This window comes from Leucopleurus acutus (genome assembly GCF_964270905.1).
Source record: "Leucopleurus acutus genome assembly, chromosome: 5".
Taxonomy (NCBI): Eukaryota; Metazoa; Chordata; class Mammalia; order Artiodactyla; family Delphinidae; genus Leucopleurus; species Leucopleurus acutus.
Window position 1 is genome coordinate 69,333,226 of NC_139147.1, and position 16,864 is coordinate 69,350,089.

At 51.9% G+C, this 16,864-nt stretch overlaps 1 protein-coding gene across 1 annotated transcript in view; it reads right to left on the reverse strand.

Annotated features, from left to right (window-relative positions):
• The window catches only part of MYLK (myosin light chain kinase), a 185,406-nt gene that overhangs the window by 52,999 nt on the left and 115,543 nt on the right, over window positions 1-16,864 (reverse strand). The window contains exon 19 of the mRNA XM_082839581.1: window positions 10,636-10,722. Coding sequence (XP_082695707.1) covers window positions 10,636-10,722 — 87 coding nt within the window. The remainder of the gene's footprint in view (window positions 1-10,635; window positions 10,723-16,864) is intronic.

The following is a 16,864-nucleotide window of genomic DNA, read 5'->3' on the forward strand; positions in this document are numbered from 1 at the left end:
CTGTGTGGAGGGCTGTTGTTATGGGCTGAGTGGTGTCCCCCGCAGTTCATATGTTGAAGCCCTAGCCCCTAATACCTCAGAATATGACTATATTTGGAGACAGGAACTTTAAAGAGGTGATCAAATTAAAAGGAGGCTGTTAGGGTGGACCCTCATCCAAACCGACTGGTGTCCTTATAAGAACAGGAAATTTGGGCACGTGGAGAGACACCAGGGATGCACACGCAGAAAAAGGGCCGTGTGAGGCAAGAAGCCCGCCACCTGCAGGCCAAGGAGAGAGGCCTCAGGAGAAACCAAACCTGCTGACACCTGATCTCGGACTTCCAGCTTCCAGAACCGTGAGACAATACATTTCTGATGTTTAGGTCCTCCAGTCTGCGGTACTTTGTTATGGCAGCCCTAGCACGCTGTAGCTGCGGACGAGCTCTGGGGGCAGGGAAGGAGACTGCCAGCCCCTGGAGTGGTGGGCTAGGAGTTAATCAGAAGGCAAGGAAGGGCACAAAGTGAAAGCAGATGACTCCAAAGTGCCCCCCTATACTATTCTTGGGGGCTCTGGGTAAACCTACCTGGCCAGAAGTAGAGCCTGAACTAATAGCAATATTTCTATGTTACAGTTAAATAAGATTGAAGGCCAAAGTTTTATGGTAGTTCTACAAATTTCGAGCGCCTCCTGTTTGAATTGGTTAGCATTTGAAACTGGTTTGGTTCCTATCAGTAACAACTATTTGAAACATTAACAATGTTCTGTATCCTCTTCTATACATATTTTATAGGACCATCTGCTGAAATCCATTAACTGCGTTCTGGGCTTAGGAGAACATATTTAATGGATTAGGAAGCAGAGTCACTGGATTCTAAACCTGGTTTCTCGTAGAGAGCTAGACTCAGCAAGTTGAGTTTCTAACCCATGATGTCATCATCCTTTTTCTCACTGGGTTCTTACCCCAACCAAACACAAGCAGGGCACTTCACGTTGTTTCCATTTCATGAAAAAGGAGATGGATTTGAATAAAAGTCAGATGACTTGCTGGGTTTATAAAACGGCATGTGGCCAAGTGAGAAACAGGACTTAACCCTCTTGCTGCCCAGTGTATGGCTGCTTTCCTCCTGTTTCCTCTTGACTCCAGCTGACATTCTGCCCCGTCCTCAAACCAGGTCCTTGAAACCTTTCTCTGTCCCTTTGCAGAAATGCAGTGGGTGTAGGCTCTGGCACTGGACTTGGGTTTGAATACTGCCCTGTTACTTCCTAAGCTGTGTGACTTATAGCCTGTTATTTAACCTCTTGGAGCTTCAGTTTCCTCAAAGACTGTGGGAAGAATAAATAAAATTTGTTGTAAAGAATTAAGCTACATTGTAAAGAAGGTATAGCAATAAAGTGCAAGCTCTAACACCAGCCCTACCACCCATTCACCTTTCTTCCCCAAACACATCCCCAGAGGACTGCTCTGTACTTTCCTTCACCTGTTTAGTCTCCACACTGTTGGTCAGGTCAGCTTTATACCTACAAGAGGTCGCTTGTGCTGCACCTGAAGCTCCTTCCGCAGTTCAGGTCCTCAGTAGAGGGAAAATTCTTGCTGGTCCAGATGCCCAAGCTCTCAGTACTTCTTGGGTCACTAACTAGTTTCTTTTCCTCTGGATGCACCCTTCTTATTATCTTATTATTGCTGTCAGCCCTTTGTCCCTCACCCCCTTCTCCAGCACCCCAAACTTTCTGTGCTAGCCATTGCCAGAGAGGAGTATCACAGAAGGAAAATAAAATCCAACCATCTTTGCAAACCTCAGACACAGGGTGAGGCAAGGAGGGAAGAGTGTCCTCCCTCTCCTTTTTTTTTTTTTTTTTTTTTTTTGGCGGTACACGGGCCTCTCACTGTTGTGGCCTCTCCCGTTGCGGAGCACAGGCTCCGGACGCACAGGCTCAGCGGCCATGGCTCGTGGGCCCAGCCGCTCTGCGGCATGTGGGATCTTCCCGGACCAGCGCACGAACCCGTGTCCCCTGCATCGGCAGGCAGACTCTCAACCACTGCGCCACCAGGGAAGCCCTCTGAGTTCCTTTTTTTTATCCCTCTTTCTGCTGCCCTCATTTTTCCTGGAGCCCAGACCTCTCTCCTGGGCCCACCCATACATTCCACTACCTGACACCATTTCCCTAGGCACATACCGCAAACCCAACACATCCAAAACCAAATCCAGGTTCTTCTCCCCATACTGCTTCTCATCCCCATTTCTCCCAAGGCCCCCTCCCTGCCCACATCCGGTCACGAGCTGACATCTTTCAATTCCATCAACAAGATAACCTCCTTGGTCCCACTTCCACATCCCCACTGTCACCATTCTAGTCCTAACTGTACCACCTCCTAGACCTCTGGTCCCCTTTCCCCACACTAATACATCCATCACTCAGTGGCCAAAATGGTCTTTCTCAAATGCAAGTCTGATGTCACTCCACTGTTGAAACCTCTCCAGTGGCTGCCAACTGCCTCTTAGGATCAAGTCCAACTCACCAGACAAGGGCCTTCAAGATTTGTCCCCGACTTTCAGACCCAGCCTTCTTTCTAACTCTTGGGGAACACCCTCACCCATGCCCTGTATGCTCAATGTCAGTGGTTCTCAAAATCTAGTGTGCATGATGATCACCCGGGAGACTTGCTGAAAACACAGATTCCTGACCTTCCTGGGGTGTGGATGTTGCCGGTTCCTGTGCCAGCTTCTGGGGGGCACTGCTCTGTACTCTACACTGAAGGCCTTTCAGTTTCTGCAATGCCAGGATTTTGTTGTCAACTCTTTGCTGACTCTTGCACATTCTGGGACAGGTCTCAGCTCACGCATCACTGCTGCCAGGTTGGGCTCCATGCCCCTCCAAGGCAGTTCAATCAGTAGTCATCACAAGGCACTGCAATTGCAGAAACCTGCCCCCAACACGCATACACCCCAGCAAGCTCCCTGGGGACAGGAACGAGGCCCATCCTGTTCATTTTCTGTATCCCCAGTGCGTAGCTCAGTACCTGGCACAGGCTTGAAAACAGCTCTTAAAGGAATAAATGGAACCCCCGAGGATCTCTGTTAACATGGGAATTCCCGAGAATACTCCAACCCACCCCTGGGCTCTGATGCTCAGAGATAAAGCCCATTGGCTTGAATCCTTGTGCAACTTTCCACAAAAAGGAGAAGGTCCCTTGCTCTGTTACCAGTTAGATCAAAGCTGCCAGGTGCTGGGCCTTCTACCCCAGACAGGGGACTGAGGCTGGAAGAAGTGAAGCAACCCAATAAGAACATCACAAATCAAAGCACTGAATTTAGAAGGTTCCTGGGAAACATGGGGCTGGGCTGGGAAGGCTCGCCTCCGATTATCTGGGTAATCCGTCTTTTGCTTTTGCCCCAGCCTGCCCCCACCCACCTAGTCCTGGCCCCATGAACCTTCCTCTGCCCTGGGAGGGCAGAGGTCAGCACCCCACAGAAGTTTCCAGACTGCTCAATCTGAAGACACATGAGTCCCTCTCTCCAGTGATCTCCAGAAAGATCAGAGCCAGCAATTGGGAGATATTTACAGAGCCTGAAGGCGGGTCTTACAGCTTCAAAAGGGTCTGAGATAATGGAAAGCCAAAGGGAATTGGGGAGGTGGCATGAACAGCCTAGGGTACAGGGAGGTCCCTGGATCTCCGCCTCTCCGGGGACATTTCCTTTTTTAGGTAGCTAGCTAAAAATAGACATCAAACCCTTCACAATTCCCAAAATCAGCATTAACTTTCTGCCACGAGCTCCTGAAGGGGACTTGGGTTGGGTGACGTGTGGAGGGACAGCACCCACCCTGCAGGGCTGTGTCAGAACAGGACGGTGGAGGTGAGGACCTGGGGATGGAAGGCTGAATCTCACTGTCCTGCACTGGGGGAGGCTCAGGGCTCCAGGGGACTTGAAAACTCCCCCCAGCAATGTCCCTCTCCCTCCCCCCACACACATTAGGCCCTTTCCAACCCCTCCTTACAAACCTGTGGAAAAATATTAGTCATTCTCCCAGAATGAACATCTCTGGGCAAATTTCCTATACACATCCCCTCATAGCAAAGGCTGTCACGTAAGAAGATTCCAGAGGAACACTGCTCCTCTTGTTACCGCAAACACCCAGCCCTGAGCCCCCAGGGCACAGAACGTCAGGACAGTTGTGAAAGAGGCAGCCCAGCATGGCCAGGACAGCAGTGTCAGTGTTGTTTGATGGGCATCCTCCAGGCCCTTCCCTGGGAGGACCCATCCTGCCATTAAACTGGCTTGTGGGAGACAATGGAAGAGCTGGGAAGGATCTGGAGGTGGCAGCCTGGGAGTGGAAGCACAGGTCCACATGCGTGGTGTGGTGGAGGGTGGCATGACCACCATCACTCCTCAGAGGCCAGTATTTTGGTTGGGAGTAACCAGGAGTTGGTGCCAGCTTTCAAAGACATTCATGGAAATAGTCCCGCTTCTCTCCCGGGCCCATACCTTTCCCCGTCAAGCAAGTCTCGATGCCAAGTCTTAACCCCTCCAGCATCTCCTTCCAGCCCTCTGAATCCTGGAGAGAGTTTGATCAAAAGAAAGATTTGATCCTGGAGAAAATCTTCTGGATAACTGGACACTGCTTTTGATATCCAAAGATGCTTTCAAAGATGACTTTGTGGTTCAGAGAGAGACACATACAGGAGTCCAAGGCCAAGATATCTAAGAGCATCGTAATCTGGGATAGTAGTCAGTGAGGTCAAAGTGACCGGTATGAGAGGTGAAGCTCAAGGTCAAGGCCAGGCATGGAACATAAAGTGGTGCAGCTGTATCCTCTCCAGATCCCAGAAGCAGGGGAACTCAAAAATACATTTGAAAAGTGAAATACCTATTATATCCCTACTTCACACCAGGCACTGAAATTTCAGAGATGGACAGGCACTGGTTCCTGTCCCCTAGTTGTAAAAGCACCTTGTGGATGTTCCTCTATCTCTTTCCTAAAAGACCGTCAGCTTTACGGACTGATAGGAGGAACCCCTGAGCCTGTTATCGCACTGGCAGTGCCTCTCTGTATTTTCTCAAACCATCCTTCAACCCCATCAATGCCTCTCTCACACAAAATTCCAGTCAGATCCCCTCCAGCTGGACACACTAAGCCTGGACTCTATGCATATGGCCTCCTTCCCATCAGGATATCTCTGCTGCTGTGTGTTCATGCTTGCCGGAGCTTCCACCCTTCATGTACCAGATGATACAAAGGGTGTTGGCCAGCCCCACCTGCGCTGTGTCACTCCAAAGCAAAGCATTCTACTGAATGTCTTGATGTCAGAGCTGGAAAAGGCCTGGGGGGTCAGTCGGAGAAAGTCCCCATTTGACAGGTGCAGAGGGAGGAAGGGCTTTGACTAAGGCCACATGTTCAATTAGAGGCAGAACCAAGACATTCATTTCCTGCTCTCCAGCCCAGGGGCTTGTTTGGCTATGCCCTGGGCCTGAGCACTGCCCCACCGGGCACAGTAAATGGGCATCTGGAGGTCCAACAAGGAAGGGTATTGCTGTCCACCCACGCCCCCCATCCCCGTCACAGTGGGGATACTTCTCCCCCAGGCCCACGCACGTCTCTCTTGTTCTCTCTCCAAAGGTGGGAGACGACCCACTCTGGGCTGGAGGAGTGCATGAAGTTTTCCAGGAGTGCTGAGACTGAATTCCCATCAAGATGGGGGAAAGCAGCCATAACAATAGACAAAAACTGAATATGGGACCGTGGGTTAAACAGTATCGGTTCAATGTTAAATGTCCTGATTTTAATAATCGCATTGTGGTTATGTTCTTAGGAGATACACAGTAGATATTTAGAGATCAAGGGCATGATGTCTCTATTTGTAAATGGTATATATACGTCTATATGATGAATGGTGAATATATATGAACAGATATAGTGTATATATAGTATATATACAGTGTATATAGATACATAGATATGAATATTTGATGAATGGTGTATATATATATATGAGTTTATACACAGAGAACGACAAAACAATGGAACAAAATGCAAATAATTGATGAATCTAAGTAAAGGGTGTACAAGAGTTTCTTGTACTATTCTTGCACCTTTTCTGTAAATTTGAAATTATATAAAATAAAGTTAGAAAAAAATTCCCATTGAGAGGCATGCAGCAAAGACCCTGACAGGTCTCAAGATCCAGGGAAGCACGCCGGCTGTCACACTCTTCTCCCCCAGCTCTGATGGTAGCAGACCTCTGTCCCCACTGGTGGACAGTGTCCACTGTGTGGACAGCACAAGGGATGGCCCTGAGACTATGGAAGGCACAGGGTGGCGTGGGAGGAACGGAGATCAGGGTTGCCCTCACAGTGCCCACATGTAACCAGCTGTGAGCTGTGAGACTCTGGGCAAGATAGTTTAGTTCTCTAAGACTCAGATTTGCTCATCTGTTAAATGGGAACAACTATTTGTAGCTCAGTTGAATAAGACTTGCCTGAAGTGACATAGATTGAGTGGCTAAGATGATGCCTGTTGCATGGGTGCTCAAAAAACTCTTGTTTTGTGTGATGGGCAGGTGACTGAATCGGAGGCCCTCACGATAGTACCTGTGCATTCCTCCCTCCAGTCTCCCCTCACAAGAGGAGTGTTACAGCTCCTCCTCAACGAAACCACATTCCTCTCCTCTTTCATAACCTGGCCTAGCATTTCCCTCATCCCCAAACCTTCCCAGATGACCCCCTCCTCACTTCTGTACCTGTGAGTTGGTGTCTGTCAGGTTAACTGGTACTCTCGTCAGTTTTCTCTCATCCGGCCCCTTGGGTTTGGGCAAATCAGCTTGGCTTTTCCCTCACGCTCCCCAGAGCTAGGCAGCAGCGGTGCCCCCGGGGGCTCTCAGGTCAGTGTAGACAAGCGTCATCTACTTTCACACCTGACAGCTCCCTCACAGGACCAAACATCCGAGCTGGGGAGGGGAGGGCATGCAGACAGGGATCTGGCCACCATCTATTTGACTAGGAAACCACTCAGCCTCCCCTCGGTCACTGGAGGAAAGATGGATTTCCTGGTTAAATTAGGTACTTCCCAGCCCTTGATGAAAATGAACACACATACACAGCCAGACCACTCAGCAACGTGAGAATCTGGGCTTTCTCATGGAAACAGAGATGTTTGGGACTGGGGACGGCAATGTTAAGAGAAAAAGGCAAGTTGCAGAGGTGTACAGGCTGCATAATTCCATTTCTGTGAGAAGAAAATCCAACTGAAATATTTGCATGTGTATATGTGAATAGTCAGAAAAAAGTAATTGTGAATTCATTTGAGGAGGTGAGTGAACTTAGGGGTAAGATGAAAGAGGGCTTTCACATTGTACTTGGTAAACTTCTGTACTAGTTAAAATGTTGAAACAAGAAGGCATGCATATTTAACTTATGTAATTGATAAATCATATAAATTATCCCCCAAAGTGAGAAAAGAACTGGGGGTGCAGGCCTAAAAGACACCCCCTTCATTCCCTATCTCTGGGCAGCTGCCTTCTCAGGAGCCTCCTGGGAAGGAAGCCCCACAGTGGTACACAGGCGCCCAGGAAACTCTGCAGGTTTCGAAGGAAAAGTGCTGCTAATGCCCTCAGTGCCCCAGGGAGTGACAGGCTGGGATGATGGGGGCCAGGAGGCGTGGGCCGGCAGAGGGATTCAACATGGCCATTACTATAGATAGAGACACACACTTCCATTCTTTTGGGCGTAAGACATCTGTCTGTAACTCCACCGTGAAGGCTTTCTACACAGAGTGAAATTCCCCTTCAGCAGACAAGCAGTGTCAGCTGGAGTGGATGCAGTCACGAATGTGTTTGTTTGCCACGGAGATGAAGCACTTGCAGTTGCCCCTTCCTCTGAACAGCACTGCCCACTGAGCCCCCTTCTCCGCACCCTTCGGAGGGGAAAGAACCATGGCGCCCAGACTCCACCAGAGCATCTTGCTCTCTCCCTAAAGGCAGGTGATGGAAATGCCCTGAGGACCTGGGCCGGGGGCCCGCAGTGGTTCCACATTTAATGGAGTTAGAAGAGTTAGACCCGGTTCTGCTTCTCAAGACCAGCGGTGCCAGGGCACCGGGATTCCCTCTGGACAGCTCGTTTCCAGCCTGGCTGACAGCACCTTGGAATGGCCCAGGAGCGTAAACATACACTGAAGCTGGGATCCCACTGCCAGAGATTCTGATCTAATTAGTCTGGGGTGCAGCAGGGAGCAGTGGTTTTAAATGCTCCCCAGGTGAATCTAACATGCAGCCAGGGTCGAGGGCCCCTGCCCTGGAACTGCACGATGACAGCTTGGCTGGGGTTTTCCACAGCCTTCTCTTCTCCAGGGCAAAGAGCCCAGGTCCCGGGTCTGCTCACTGTCTCCAGTTTGTTTTTCTCTTTCACGGCTCTCCTCTGACCCCACCTCACTTCCCTCGGGATCTCACCGGAATAGATGTGCCAGAGCTGAGGACAGGAGGCTGCTGACCTCCCAGCTCGAACTCCAGGCACTCCTGCTTCTGCCCCCAGGAGAGGAGAACAATCGCATCAGACCCAGTTCACCAGCACTTGGCGCTCTTACGAGACCCCATGTCTCTCCCGAGGACTTTTTCCCATAACTAAATAGAACACAGGCCCAAGAAATCCTTTCGGAAGATAAAATCATTAACCCATTCTCACCAGGTTTTTCTTAGAATTGTTTATGCATTGTCAACAACTTATTATTAAACGTCGACTTTTGATAATTGGAGGCTCCCAGTGGTTAAATATCCATGAGAGGGCTTCCCTGGTGGCGCAGTGGTTGGGAATCTGCCTGCCAATGCAGGGGACAGGGGTTTGAGCCCTGGTCTGGGAAGATCCCACAGGCCGCGGAGCAACTAGGCCCGTGAGCCACAACTACTGAGCCTGCGCGTCCGGAGCCTGCGCTCCGCAACGGGAGAGGCCACAACAGTGAGAGGCCCGCGTACCACGATGAAGAGTGGCCCCCGCTCGCCGCAGCTAGAGAAAGCCCTCGCACAGAAACGAAGACCCAACACAGCCAAAAATAAATAAATATCCATGAGAAATTATCATTCCACTTTGGCTGCCCTGGCATACTGAAGGCTGAGCGTGCTCCCCATCCCCAAAAGCTTGGCTGGTATGTGCATGAGGAACACAAGCTCCTCATTGGGAAGGTAAATAGGTGAAGAGATGAGGACAAAACTAAGTTACAGAACACTGCCTTGTAACGGAAAAAGAGAGGCAGCCTTTGAATTAACCTAGCTCACTTCCCTTCATTAGTATCGGTCATCAAGAGTTTGTCTTGTCTTTTGCTCTTTTAAAACACAGAGTGTGTTGGGGATGCCCAAGCAACCCCATATCTTTTGTTAAAATTGGAGGTTTTGAAGCATCCTTCTAACAAAATTAGACCGATAATTAATCAGCAGCGGAAGCCAGGGCTGCGTTATGACCTTCGTGGAGTCTAAGCACTTTTGCCTCTGAAGGCTCCTTCCCTTCACTAAAGAAAAAAAAAAAAGTATATACTTACATACATACATACATAAATTATATTTTACAACTGCACTGGTATAAAGATGAATATATTTATGTTCTGAATTAAAACATTTTCTTTGACCTAAAAGTTAAATTTTCCCCTCATTTTATAAGATATTGAAATATTTTGGGGGGCCTGTAGAAGCCCCGTGGACCCTAGGCACAGTGCCTGAAAGCTTCTAACGGGTTCTGGGGGAAGCCAAGATGCAAAAAGAGGGAGAGAGCCAGGCAGTCATAGGAGAAGCCCCTTCCCTGCTTGGCTATTAGACCACAGCTGCAAGCTTGTTCTGAGAGATGGTGGTAAGGCCTTTCTATGAGCAGGTCACGGCACTGGCATCCTGAAAGGTGCACCCCTACGTTGGGCCAGCTGGAGGCCCACGGAACTTAAAAAGGAGGAAGGAGGATGAGACACAGACACATCACCGTGACCCTGGGAAGAGGACAGCCAATGGCAGAAGGGGGATGCTGAGTGCTATGGGGGCTTACGGGAGGGAAGAGTTCCTTTCAGCTGGAGCAAAGACGAGCTCAGGGATGAGATGACTTTTCAGTGGGAGCCTGTCCCACAAGAGAGGTGCCAGAGCAAAGGCACAAAGGGAGGAACACAGGGATGTCCGGTGCACACAGAGGAGCTCAGTTTGGCTTGAGGATGAAACGGGAGTATGGAGCTGGGGGGCAATGCTTGGAAAGAAAGGCTGAGGCTGGATGTCAGAAGGTGTGCTCACACGTGGCAGGTGTGCCAGGACGGCAACGTGTGAGGGGTTCACTTCCACGGGACTGGTGGGCTCTGGGGACCGCTGGGCACTCCAGCCAGGAGTGATCTGATCAGAGCCACTGTGTAAGAAGGTCTATGTGGCAGGAAAGACTCAACTGGGATAGATTAGGGGAAGGTCTCCCAGGGTTCTTGGTGGGAAGCAGAAGAGGCCTGAGTGACGATGCCACGGGATGTGGATGTGCAGCACTACTTAGGCCTTGGAGAGGTGGGAGGGCTGAGAAAAGGCCAGTGGCTCGGTCACCGGGAGCTCACAGGGCACCAGGGTGGTGGCAGGGTCCAGGCTCCGAGGAGCACAGGCAGGGAAGCGGCCGGCCCTCAGTCCCGGGTTTGCCTGGAAGGGCTGAACGAGTACTTACTCTCTGTTCCTAGCACGGAAGGAAGAGAGCTCTTTGGCCTCCGGGCTTTCATCTCCGGGGCCCTGGCGTTCTCACTGGTGGGGGCATCTGGAACAAAACAGGTTAACGACAAACATGAGTAGGCAGCTGCCCAGGGGAAGAAGCAGAAGAGGCATCGCGATAAACATCCCACCTCAACCCCAGCAGGTCCTCCCCGTCCCGGCTCCACTCTGAGGGCCCTCAGCGCCTGCCGGGCAGGCCAGGCACCTTCCTCTCAAGAGCACCAAAGAAGGAGTGTCCTCGCCACCCGGCCTTATAAATCAGGGGCAGAGCACAGCTGCCCTGAAGATGGATGGACAGGCTGCCCTGGGAGCTGGGTAGCGCTTTCGCCTCTGCTGCAGGCACGGGCCGCCAGAATCGCATCACTGGCAGGGCTGGGGGACAGTCAGAGCCCCTCTGCTCACCAGTGCCTATCTTTTCCCTTCACTGGGTCTTAACGCGCTTGGGCTAAACATTCTGGATTTCCAAAAGCCCACTCTGTGTAGAGAGGTCTCTTGAACAGGGGACGCAGGGGATGGGCTGCTGCCCTGGGCTCATGGTCTGGAGGGGGCTTGCAGCCTGTTGTCTCTGACTCTTGTACCGAGGGACACCGACAGTCAGACCTCCAGACCTCCAGATGAAGGCCTCTGAGCAGGCGGCCGGCACGCCTCACGGGCTCTGGACTGAGCCTTGGAGCCCTTGTGGGGGCTTCCGCACCCTCCCCAAAGCAGAGCCACTGGAACCCTGCAGCGGCAGCCTCTGGGCAGAGCTGAAATGCTGCCCGGGTGAGTGCACCACTCCGCGGGGCTGTCCTCCGCTCCCCCTCTTCCCATTCATGCCCAGTGTGGAAGATGCCGGGGGAAACCCTCCTTTGTCAGGGCAGCAGGGTGACATAGCGCTGGGCTGGGTGGAAAAGGCCCTCACTGGGCCGAGAAGAGCCTGGCCTCTAGCAAGCTGCTGGGACCGGGATAAGAAGGGGCTGGCTGCACCGCTATCACTGGGCTCCAGCATTTTCCCCACAAGGAACTCTCTTCAGGGACTAAGCTGGGAGGGAGCCTCCCCCTCCCAGCCCCTTCCTGTGCATCCTTTTCCTGCTCCTGAAGAGGAAGCGCAGAGGGAGAAAGGAGGGGTGGGACTTTCCAGCTGCCGCTTGGCCACATTCCTGTGGCCTGTCTGGGGAGGAAGGGCCATCTCCCTGTCCCCGCCTCCACGGTGGGGCAATCCCAGACTCTAACACGTGCTCTCGCCTAGACTGGGCTTCTGGGGCTTTGCGGGGTGGGCTCGGAAGCACAGAACCAGGGGCTGGGCGGGTACACTTCCCTTGACATTTGTAGATCAGGCTGCCATAAACCAAGGTCATGGGGTGAGTCTATGGTTCCCTGTCTGGGGCCCTCCCTTCTTCCCTTCCTTCAAGACCAGCACTTCTGACAGCACCAATGACAAGTTAAAGAAAGGTGCACCCAGAAATGTCTCTGTTTTCCCCCCTTTTAAGGAAGAGGAGGCGAGGCCAGAGTGTGCACAGACAGTCCTCTCTTCCTTGGCATGAGTACTCGCTTTGCCGTCTTTTTCCCAGTGAGTTCCGGGGCATCAGAGGAGGGAGACAAGGAAGGACCAAGATTTTTTTTTAATTGATGGGGAAACTGAGGCATAAGCAAGCAAAGGAGGAGAGGCCCAGTTTCCCTGGGCTCCTGAAAGAAAGGAGATGGGGACTGAGATTCCTTCTCTCCTCGTGGGGTCACGATGGGCTTTGCTTCCAAGCATCATTAGAGTAGGGATGGAGAGAAGAGGGCTCTAGCTGCAGCTCTGTCATCAGCAATCCTGGGATCGTGGGCAAATAATTTCAGCTGCCCTGGGTCTCTGTTTCCACATTTGTACAAGGGAAACTACACTTATTTTCTCTGCCTCACAGCACTACAAGGCTCTAGGGAGAGAATGCGTGCGACGGTGATCATTTACCTGTTCATTCATTTCTCCTGTTCGCCGCATTTCCTCGCCTCCTTTCCAAATCCGCTTTAGAATCCTCCACCTTCACAAAGCCCTCCCGGATGGGCCCCTGCTGTATGTTTCCTGCCTCCTCATCCATCCTCAGCTCTTGGGTGCCTGCTTTACACTGACTTGTGAGTACACCACCCCGTCATGTGCTTTGAGCCTTGTTTGTAGATGTTCCTTATCTTTCCATCTGGCCGTGAGGAGAGGGGCTCACGTTTCCCTGGCTGACCAGGCACACCCCCAGACTTGGAGCCCCACAGGGGTGCAACGAGCCCCCTCTTCCCTCTGCAGCACCCCCGCCCCCTGTGGGCTGCGCCTGCAACACGAGCCACTAGCCATCAGTCTGTCCGTGAGAACCGCAGCAAGGAGTGCGCTGAGAGGACCACATGCTTAATCAGAACCAGTTTTGTGCTCACATGGCTGCCCAGGGGATAAAAATAATAGTAATAAAAGTTTAAGAGCAGCATGTATTTTCTGTCTATTTTAATCAGTTTGTGATGAAACTGAACTCCATTTCTAGATCTGGGCCCCAGGGCTGGAGTTCTTTGCTGGTCTGCTGGTGCCCCCAAAGAAGCAGTGGGGAGGAAGGTGGTGGTGTGAGGAGGGGGGGTGGCCTCAACATAGAGAGGAAAACGTGTCCTTATATGGACAATGCCTCACCCCTTCCACTCCTGGGCTAGCTCTGGGCTCAGCCTTCCAACGCAGCATTTCTCCTTCTGTCTCCCCCGAGAGAGGTCATTCCCAGAGCTGCAACCCTAGGTAGGGGGAGTGAAGTCTTGGGAGGCTTCTGGGGGGCGGTCTGAGCTTCCAGGAGCCCCAGGAGGGGGCAGGGCAGAGGGGCTGGCCTCTCTCTCTCTCTCTCTCTCTCTCTCTCTCTCTCTCTCGCTCTGCCCAGGAGCAAGCAGCATGCTGGCACAATCAGGAGGGAGAGCGCTCTGGTCAGGATGAGCGCCTTCCTGGCTCTGCAGGCCGGTGACTGTGAGTCCTTGGGCAAGTTCCTGACCTTCTTCACCAGGAAACAGGGAATGACAACACCCCAACAGAGGAGCGAATGAGATGCGGAGTAAGAGGTGGCATTTGTTGGGTGCTCAGGCCGTGCCTGGCACCATGCTAAGTGCTTTACACTCCTGTTTCGGGTTGAACCACACCATTCGCCAATATTCAAGTGTTCCTGACCTACTGAAAGAGCAATTTTATTTAGTTCAACCTAATACATTTTAGCTGCCTGAGACCATATGAAGAACAAATGGGAGTGGGAGCAGACTGAGGCCAACAAAAGAAGTGGGGTCGGCTCAGCCACCACAAGGGCTCCCTGGCCATGGAGGCAGTGGACCACAGTGGCTAGGAGCCAAGGTGTGGGTTTAAATCCCTACCCAGCTAGTTATTAGCTGCATACACCTCAGATTAGGCTTTAAACTCCCTTCTTACAGTTGCAAATCACCCCGAGTCGCCAAATCCATGGCTAAGGCTCAGGCTTTGCCTTATTTTACTCCGCAGAGGCTTTTGACACAGTGATCTCCATCATTCCTTTCTTATTGAAATGATCACCCTTTGGCCTCTGGGACCCCCCTCCCTGCTTGATTTCTTCCGGTCTCACCATGGCCAGTCCTTCTCCGTCTCCTTCGCAGACCTCTGTCCTGCCTTACTTGTCAGTGTTGGGCTCTCTCCTTCCCTCCTCCATCCACATCCAGCCCTGGGGACCTCATCTACTCCCGGGGCGTTCAGTGGCCTCACAAAGATGGCTCCTCATGTCCTGCCTCCAACCCCGACCTCCCTCCTCAACTCCAGATTCATCTAAAGGTCAACCTACACGACAGGCCCACTTGGATGTCTAATGGACACCTGAAACTTCACCTACATGGAAGTCTTGACTGTCCCCCACCCCTACCCATCCTGATCTTAGTAGGTGGTACCACCATTGACCTGTGCTCCCTCACGAAAACTAAGGGTCATCTTTGACTTCCCTTTCTCTCTATTTCCAATTCATCAGCAAATCTTATCAGCTGTACTGTCAAAACATTATAAATCTGGTCATTTCCCACCTCTTCCATAGAGTCTAAGCTGCCATCATCTCATGCCTGGGCTATCGTGGCAACCTTGAATCTGCTCTCCCTCTTACCCCTCCTGGGTCTGGTCACCGCCTGAGTGATCCTTTACGACGGCCAGGGCTGTCCCACCGCACTTATGATAAAATCCAGCGTCCTGGTCACAGCCTACATGGCCTTGCAGATCTGGTCCTCCTCAGTCTCGTTTCCTACCACTCTGCCCCTGGCCCGGGGCTCGGCCACCCTGGCCTCCTTACCTCTCCTTCTGGGAGTGTCTCCCGTACAGTCTCAGCTCAGGGTTTTGCTCCTGTTCCTTAACCTGTACCGTGCTACTGCTGGGACGCCTTCCCAGATGCCTTCAGGCCTCTGTTCAAATGCCTCTTCCTCAGAGAGGCCCCACCCTCTCCAACAACAGCACGCCCCCCCATCACCCTGCTTTGCTTTCTTCACAGCACGTGTTGTTGCCTGAGATCGTATGACATATCTGTTCATCCGTATTTTTGTCTCTCCCTCACTCGAATGTAAAGGCTCTGAGAACAGGAACTTGTTTCGTTCACTGCTTTTAACCCCAGCCCCAGGAGCAGAGCGGGCACTGACATACAGGTTGAGAGAAGGCCCATGGGGATGCCACCCCCCAGCAAATGCACACACCAGCCTCCATGGTTACAAAGCCCCTGATCTCACTGGTAGCTGAGGCCCGATGCCCTTGGCAAGGTGGTTGGGAAGGGCAGCCTGATCTGCCCGGTCTTAGGATTTGGGCCTACAAAGGGCTTTGCTTCCTTACCTCTCACCTGGGTGTGAATGAGAGGGAGTGGGCCACTCAGGCCAGAGGTGCAGAAGGACTTTCCAGCAAGAAGGGCTGTTAGTAAGGAAGACCTGGATCTCTTGGAAAGTGGACACTGCCATGTTACTCACTAGACAAGGAGGCCATGCAGGTGGTGGAAAGGTGCAGACTTTGGAACCAGACACACCTGGGTTGGAGTCCTGCCAGGGTAACTCATGCCAGGGAGTCATGTGACTCCCTGTGCAGGGTGGCTCGAAGGGCCTGGGCTTTGGGATCAGAGACACCCAGGGAAACGGCATCTCCTGCTTACTGTCTGAGTGACTGGGGAAGGCTGCTGACCCTCGCTGAGCCTGGGTTTTCCCACTGAGAAAGATACCCTGCCCAACTGCTGCATAAACTAAAAATGCACAAGAGTTTCTGGCCACGGCAGGCCATGGCAGGTCTTGAAGGTCAGCTTTTTCTCCTCCTGGGTGAGTTTTCTGACAAGTCCTTACCCACCCCAGGCTTCAGCTGCCTTCTGTGGTACAAGTTGACATGTCTGCTGCTAACCTGGAAGGAACGGCGGTATGACCATAATCAAGTGCACAGGGCTTCCCCGGTGGCGCAGTGGTTGAGAGACCACCTGCCGATGCAGGGGACACGGGTTCGTGCCCCGGTTCGGGAAGATCCCACATGCCGCGGAGCGGCTGGGCCTGTGAGCCATGGCCGCTGAACCTGCGTGTCTGGAGCCTGTGCTCCGCAACGGGAGAGGCCACAACAGTGAGAGGTCCACGTACCGCAAAAAAAAAAAAAAAAAAAAAAAAAAAAAGTTCACAGAGCTCGCTTTTTCTTATGGAAACAACCCAAATGGCAGGATTAAAAGAGCCAGATGTGCTGCATTATGAAGGCTACCTCCCTCTGTCTTTCCTCTAAGAGGGAAGTAGTAGTGTGGCTAATACGGAAGAGCCAGTGAGCCAAAGTCATTTTCATGAGGTCTTGAAATATATCATTCTATTAGCCACAGATATATAGTCTAAATGGTGTCCAGCACAGGCTACGTGAGTGATAGTGAGTGACTGTCGGGGGCAGGGCCAGCCTGACATCAGCATTAGCTGTGGTCCCCACCCCGAGACGAGAAGGACCTTGCAGCCCCTTAGGAGGGAAGCAAGACTGGTCTTATCCAGAGGTTTAGCAGGGCAGCTGCAGATGGAGAGCAATGGAAGACCCTGCCCAACAGCTAGGCTTCAAAGTTCAGGCAAGGTTACTTCTTAGGGCAAGCGGTTCTTCACTGTCTTTTAACTCATGACTTCTTTTAAGAATTTGTTTAAAACCTGTGGACCCTTTCTTCAGAAAAATGCTCTAACCCACAAACACATAAAAGTTTGCCTATAATATCAAAGGGTGCATGGGCCCA